Source organism: Martes martes (genome assembly GCF_963455335.1).
Source record: "Martes martes genome assembly, chromosome: 8".
Lineage (NCBI taxonomy): Eukaryota > Metazoa > Chordata > Mammalia > Carnivora > Mustelidae > Martes > Martes martes.
Window position 1 is genome coordinate 135932564 of NC_137895.1, and position 7717 is coordinate 135940280.

General features: G+C 42.9%; 1 protein-coding gene across 1 annotated transcript in view; it reads left to right on the forward strand.

Annotated features, from left to right (window-relative positions):
• Positions 1–7128, forward strand: part of KIN (Kin17 DNA and RNA binding protein) — a 35201-nt gene extending 28073 nt beyond the window's left edge. Inside the window, exons 11-13 of the mRNA XM_080812562.1 lie at positions 409–508; positions 2478–2578; positions 5910–7128. Coding sequence (XP_080668688.1) covers positions 409–508; positions 2478–2578; positions 5910–5972 — 264 coding nt within the window. The 3' untranslated portion in view covers positions 5973–7128. The remainder of the gene's footprint in view (positions 1–408; positions 509–2477; positions 2579–5909) is intronic.
• The last annotated feature ends 589 nt before the right edge of the window (positions 7129–7717 follow it).

Here is a 7717-nt window from a genome sequence, read left to right on the forward strand (position 1 = left end):
TTCTATTGTACTTGAAGCTAGGCATTCTTCCTCTCACTGTATTTGCTGAAATCGTATTCTAAGATCACCAGCCAGTCCGTTATTCTTCCCAGACGAACACCTTCACTAAGCCTTGAACTGAATTCTTTATTAGGAAGCATAGAACCACTATACTGTACACCTGAAACTAACATAACACCGTGTGTGAACGCTACTGGAATTAGAATAAAAATGTAATAAAAGTTTTAAAATTAAAAAGAAGCCTAGAATGAGTAGTCATATATGGAATCTATAAAATAGTGTAATTTATAAAGGAGTTACTCTTACCTTTTGACTGGAATTTCGTTTGTTTTCATCTTACCTATTTCTGTCCTTTGAAATTTGTTGCACTTATTTCTGCTGTTATAAAATGTTGATTTCACATGACAGGAAGTAATTGACAAATACACAGCTGTTGTAAAGATGATTGACTCTGGAGACAAGCTGAAACTTGACCAGACTCATTTAGAAACAGTAATTCCAGCACCAGGTAAATCTTTTTGCAGACCATTTACTGTGTATGCTATCGGAAGGAGTGATTCCATCCTTAAAACCATAGCTTCTAGGCATGACTTGACAGTTACACAGATTTCCTTTCTAGGAGCATATAGCTGCTGGTATAACTCATGGGCTTCGTTTCGGGTGACATGGGAGTTTGCCTACCAGTCCTCTGTGTAAGCTATTTTGTGGCTGAATCCATTTTCCCTTCCTGGGATTCATTTTTTTCTTTTTTCTTTTTTTTTTTTTCCCGACATAAAACAAAAACTCACAAGGAAAAAAAAAACCAATCATACTACAGTTATTATTAATATATTTCCCTAGCTACCTGAGATAGTAAAGTAAAAGTCTGTATTGTATTGTTTTGTTTTTTTTCTTTTCCTTAATTGTCTTTATCATTTGAGTACTTCTAAATACCTAGTATGAAAGCTACAATGGTTAGGGTATTTGGCTCTGACCCAGAGCCTTCATAGTGGCATCATTGCTGGCATGGTGATAATGTTAGTCTCTAAAACCTCCGCTTATCAGATCCTTTATGCTTTCCCCCAAAATAAAACTCACTTTATGGCTTAAAATTTTTTTTTTGGCATTAGTGAGATGTAATTGACACACAGTAAGCTTCACTCGTATGAAGTGTACAGTGTGATCAGTTTACAGCCATGAGTACTGTCTCGAAACCATCCCTACAATAGAGATCATGAATGCACTCATTACCCCACCGAAAATTTTATCACCTTCCTTTATAATCCTTCCCTGCCACCCCTCCGCTCCTGCCTCCCATGGCCCCTGAGGCAATCACTCGTCTGCTTTCCATCGCTACAGAGGCGTTCCTGTCAAGACGTTCATATGAATGAAATCATACCATGTTTCCTGTTTTTTGGTCTAGCATCTCTCATTAAGTGTAATTATTTTGGGTTCGTGCATGTTGTTGTGTGTATGTGTAGCTCACTTCTTTCTGTTGTTAACTAGTGTTTCACTGTATGGATGTACCACTTTCTGTTTATTCAGTCACCTTTTGATAGACATTTCAGTTGGTTATAGTTTTTTGGCTGTTACAAATAAAATTTCCAAGAACATTCATATGCAAGTCTTTATACGGACATATGGTTTCTTTTCTTCTGGGTAAATACTTAGAAGTAGAATAGCTCACTCATAGGATGTATTTAAATTTTTATAAAACTGCCAAACCATCCTATGATTTTTAAGAAGAGGCAAAGTGGAGCGCCTGGGTGGTTCAGTCAGCTTAGTGCTCGACTCTTCATTTCGGCTCTGGTCATGATCTCAGAGTCCTGAGGTCGAGCCCTGCATCAGGCTCCATGCTGAATGTGGAGCCTGCTTAAGATTCTCTCTCTCTCGGGGCACCTGGGTGGCTCACTGGGTTGAGCCTCTGCCTTCGGCTCGGGTCGTGGTCTCGGGGTCCTGGGATCGAGTCCTGCACTGGGCTCTCTGCTTGGCAGGGAGCCTGCTTCCTTCTCTCTCTCTCTGCCTGTCTCTCTGCCTACTTGTGATCTCTGTCTGTCAAATAAATAAGTAAAATCTTTAAAAAAAAAAAAAAAGATTCTCTCTCTCTTCCCCTCACCCTCCACTCACGCATCCTCTCTCTCTCTTAAGAAAAAAAAGGAGCCAAAGTAAGCTAAATTTTTTCGGATCATTTCTGGACTGTCAACATTTCCCCTAAGTACCTTCTACTCCTTGCAATCTAAAGCTAAAACAGATCCCTTTGATAAATAAATGGAAAAAAACCATGAGGATTCTTAAAATGTTAATAGTGATCAAGACGTACAAGCTCTCCTTCAGAATATTACGGAGTTCTAACATGATCAAGAACTTCTAAGAGGGGTTTTGGTTTTCATTCAGTGGTCAGTTGTGTTCATTCAGTGTAACTGCACTCTGCTGTAACAAAGTAGAAGAAAAAAGTGAACCTTTCTTTGCATTCAGTGTGATATTCTTTTCTGCTGTAGGAAAAAGAATTCTCGTTTTAAATGGAGGCTACAGAGGGAATGAAGGCACCTTAGAATCCATCAATGAGAAGACCTTCTCAGCTACTATAGTCATTGAAACTGTACGTACGTTGACACAGAGAAATTTCTAAATGCTTTAAAAATGTGCCATAGTTCTCTTTCATTGGGTTGGTCTTTGTTTTATTTTAGAGTCTGGGTTTTTCATTTGTCTTCTCTCCTATATGGAAATCTGTCAGTTTAGTTTCTGCAATGGCTCTACCATTGTAAAGTATTTTGTGTTCTGACTTCAAAAGAAATGCGTATGTGTCTTAGTCCACTCGAGCTGCTGTAACAGCACACTGTAGGCCGGGAGCTTCTAAGCAGGTGTGCTTTTCACGGTTTGTTCTGATGGCTGTAAATGCGAGAACAGGGCAGCGGCAGGTTTAGTGTCTGGGGAGGGCCTGCTTCCTGGCTCATGTGTCCTCACCCGGTAGAAGAGATAGGGGAGCTCTCTGGGGTCTTATAAGGGCGCCGGGCCATTCACAAGGGTCCTACCCCCATGACCTCATCACTCCCCAAATACAGTCACACTGGGCGTTATTAGGTCACAACTATGACTTCTGGGTGGGACACATTCATTCCGTAGCAATACTCAATTGTGTAAAACCTGAAAAGGACAATTAAATACAAATAGCTTTAAAAATTACCCATAATCCCCCAGCCAGATAACTCCCTTTAATATTTTGATCCGTTCCTTTCTGGTCTTTGTATTTTATAAAATTGTATGCAGTGTACAATGTACAGTCTCACATCCCCACTTTTTTTTTCTCTCACATCTAATACAAAACTCGATTTGGCATGGTATAATAGAGTCAGAAGTAATGGGGGGAAAGCCCCAGACATCAATATTTTAAACAGTCCACCCCTCCTTTCATAAAGGGCTAGAGGGTAGCAGAGATCAGTAAAGTAATTTCAGGAAGTGTGATGTGTGAGTAAATTTGTTGATTGACAGAATGGATGGCTCATGGACAGGCCTGCGAGCCCGGCCCTGCGAGGCCTGAGTTGTCTCCCACGCGAAGGAAGGGCCTGTCCCGCCCCCCACCCGCTCGCGGCCTAATGCGTTTTGGAACTGCGACAACTGTGCTGTGCCTCTTGCGGGGAAATCCGTTTTCACACCCCATAACGTACGCGTTAGCATTTGGGGGGATAACAGACCCCTCGGAGAATCCAGTGACCGTCCCGAGCGCTCTAGAACTGCGGGTATCTGCCCGGTTTCATGGCTTGCGTTACGGGGTTGTAGGCCCCTCAGCCCCTTGCTGGACCGTGTTTGGAAAAATCGTGTCGGTCCTTATCTGAGAGAAACCACATGTAAGGAAATGGAGCGTTTTTTTCCCTGTCTCTGACATCACGAACTGAGAGATCGGCGTTCACGGACACAAACCATAAGGGAAGGAAAGGAAAGGGCGTCTCTCCTGGTACGGTCATGGAACGTCTCATATCTCCTTGGCAAAATGATTCTCCAGCACTTTCTAAGCGCATCGGCCCGTCCAAATGAGATCCTGCTCCAATTCATGCTTTCCCCTCCAGGAAACGCAAAACAGCTAGTCACCAGGGGGGGCATTGTAGGTCCCGTCCAGATCCCTTTGGGTCACGAAGTGTGGTTCCCACGGGCCCCTTCCTTTCCTCCCTCGCCGTGACCCAAGCGGCTCCTCCTTCCTGAGCTCGCGTGGGGCGCAGAGCCGCTGTGGGTCAGGACCCGGGAGAGCCCCCGCGTGGAAGGGCTGCTTGACTGCAGAGCAGCAGGTACGTTTCAAAGGAGAAATCCACCTGCTGCTTCTTTTTTGAGCTCGCCACATTTAAAAAATAATCTGTGTGAGCATGTGTCCACTGGTCTGCGTCCCCACAGTTCCTTCATATCGTTGCCATGAAACCCACGAACTTTCTGAGTGATTTCTCCTGCTGTTCTTTTTTATCATTTATCATATCAGTAATCATTGATTCTTCTTATCATTTATCATATCATTCCAAAATACCATTTTTTATCATTATCATTATCTTTTTATCATCTGAAATTGTAGATCAGTATAAAAATATTTGAGATTTACTCATTTATTAAGCAGATTTTTAAGTAGCTACCAAATTATTCAAAAACTGTCTTAGCCTTTTAGCCTATCTGCCTGATAGATAAACCAAGTGACTGGCTCCCTTCTCATTCCCCAGGTTTGTATCTTCAGAAAAGTGCACTTGACCACAGGCCTTTGTACTTGATAATGAAAGATTCGATCTAGTCATGCCTTTTATCTGGGAACTTACTTCCTTCAGATACAGTCATTATCCTGTGTTAAAGGAGTAACATTATAAAAAGGATCGAGGGAGGGTATGATTCACAATAAAAAACACTGAAACCTCCCTTCAAGGTTAGAGTCATCATCATCATCATTTTCTATTTTGCAAGAGAGAGGACCAGCTTTCAAATTTTAACCAAAAGATGCAATAAAAAGAGCCAGGAATTACTGAGCTCGTACTCCTGTCATGTTCCAGATACTGTTCTAAGCTCTGTAGTGATTCATTTATATTTCGCAACAGCCCAGGAACCTAGGTCCTGTTAATACTCCCTGCCTGGGAACACTGGGGGCACTGAGGGGTCAAGTCACTTGTGAAGGTGGGATTTGGTCAGTCTGGGCTCAAGGCCCACACTCTTGCCTCTGTGTTCCCGGCTGTATCCACGTTAGTGACAGGTGTTCTTTCCCAATACCCAGTGTAACCCTTTTCCCTTTGTTTCGGATACGAACAGAAAAAGCAAATACATTTAAAGTTGGGCTCATTTTCGGTAATAAAGGCCAGCCGAACTGTCAAAGCTAAGCTAGACAAACATGTTTGTGTACGAGTATCTGAACTGCTTCAGGTGATATCTGCTCTTGAAAAGGAAACCCCCAAGTAGCGCAAACAGGGTAGAATCTAACCTCCCATTCTTGAAGTCCACGATGCGTGTTCTCAACCAGGGGACAGCTCTTCTCGGAGGGGTGACTTGTGAGCCCAGGAATCTTCCTGCTCGTGTCTCCACCGCCATCCACGAGTGGCTTTTACAGTTGCCGTGTGCTTCACACAGGCCACAGCCGAGCATGGTCACTTCTGTTCCCCTATGACCACACCTCCCCACACGGGGACCTAGGGGAAAAGCATCCTGGGAGCAGAGGACACACCGAACAGCCAGCAGTTCCCTGCCACAGCATGTAGTGATGACACATTCCACATGTCACTGAAGAAGTCACGGCACTTTGTAATGAGTATGACAAAGCAGAGTTTAAAATTCAGAGTCACAGAGAAACGATGGCTACCGTAATGGGATTATGGGGGTGTGGAAAAGGCACATTTGAATCTTTAAGTGTAGTGTCATTTTCTTGTGTTTAAGTATCTGTTTTTAATCTTTTTTTAAATTGTTTTAACTTGTAGGGCCCTTTAAAAGGACGCAGAGTTGAAGGAATTCAATATGAAGACATTTCGAAACTTGCCTGAGTTTGAAAATTTATTAACACATTAAAATCCTAAAGCATCAAATTGGTGTTCACCAAGGCATTATGAGACTCTACTGTGTTAGGGTGTTTCTTTTGTATAAAGCAAATGGATTTATTTAAATATTACTGTATAGTTGTTCAGCTAAGCTTACAGAAAAGTCTAATTATGTCTCATGAAGTATCAAAACAATGTAAATTTTGTTCTTGGTGTTTTTGTTGCCTTTATAACATTTCCTTAATGCTTTTTAATCTTCATTAAAAGAATGTTATTGTAAAGTGTTTTATATAAGACTATTTAGAATCCTACGGGTAGAGGAAATCCTTCATATGCTCTCTATTTTCTGTAGTAAGGTTGTAAACTATAAATGTAATGACATTTTAAAAAGTCAGACTATAAACAGAGTCACGGACGTGTCCGTGTCATGGACGTGGAGTTCACACACCATATTAATTTCACCCATTTAAAGTATGCAATTCAGTGGTTTTTCGTACATCTCTAGAGTCGCGCACCCATCCTCACTATTTACCTAGAACATTGTCATCGCCGCGAGTGCTCACGGTCACTCCCTGTCCTCCCTCTCTCCCTAGCCCCCGGCCACCCCTAGTCTACTGCCGGTCTCTGATTTTGCCTCTTCTGGGCACTTCCTGTCAGTGGAATCGTACAATATGGAGTCTTCTCATGACGAGCTTCTGTCAGGTAGCATCATGTTCTCAAGCTCCGTCCACGTCGGCACGTGTCGATACTCCCTTCCCTTCTTGCTGAGCAGTAGTCCACTGTGTGGATAGGCCACGTTTTTAAAATCCATCAGTTGGTAACCATTTTGGCTGTTTCTGCTTTGGGGCTACCTGGAGTCATGTTGCTGCAGGAACATTCAGGTATAAGATTTTCTGGGGACGTACGTTTTCAGCGCCTAGGAATGGAGTCGCTGAGTCTCACTGGAACTCACGTGATACCATGTTTAACATTTTGAGGAACTGCGGGGCCGTTCAGAGTGGCTACACCGTTTTACAATCCCATTGACGATGTTGAACTATACATTTTTAAGTAATAGGGCAGTAATAGGGCTTACTTAGGGATGCAAAAGATAGGAGATCCGTCTCCTAGTTGGGTTGTGGAAAAAAAAATCTTTAAATAAATGAATATATAATTCCCAGGCCAAAACGAGCAGGCCTTAGCTTCCAGTGGGGTTCAGAGTATGGCCTACCTTATCGGGGATTCCTTTCTCTGCCTTGGCTCCGCTCTCAGCCCCTCACACCAGCAAGATGCGTGCCAGCGTCTCCCACTTCACATCTTCCCTTTCTCCCACAGTTCAAACGCAAGACTGGAACGGAGTTTTAACTGGTCCACACCAGGACAGGTCACTCCGGATGCAAGGGTTGGACTAGACTGATGGGTCAGACTTGGGTTGTGTGCCAGCCCCGGCCATCTCTCTTGGACTTAGCATCAGGAAGAGGTGAGAACGTCTCTTGCCAGAAGCTGGGAGAACATATGCTGGTGAGCAGAAACAGAAGACACAGTGTAAGACGTAGTAAGAGGATGATGTCGGTAGCTTTGCCAACACGATTCTTCCAGGAGGAATTCAAGTATTTCTGAACTAACTTGACAGCACAGTCACGTGAAAAGGAACTGGGTTTTGGAGTTGAGCAGACTTGCAATGGAGTTTTGGCTGTTCTTTTCACCAGCTGTGTAATCTCAGAAAAGATCATGTTCTTGAGTTTCAATGTTTTTAATTTTTTTTTTAAAGA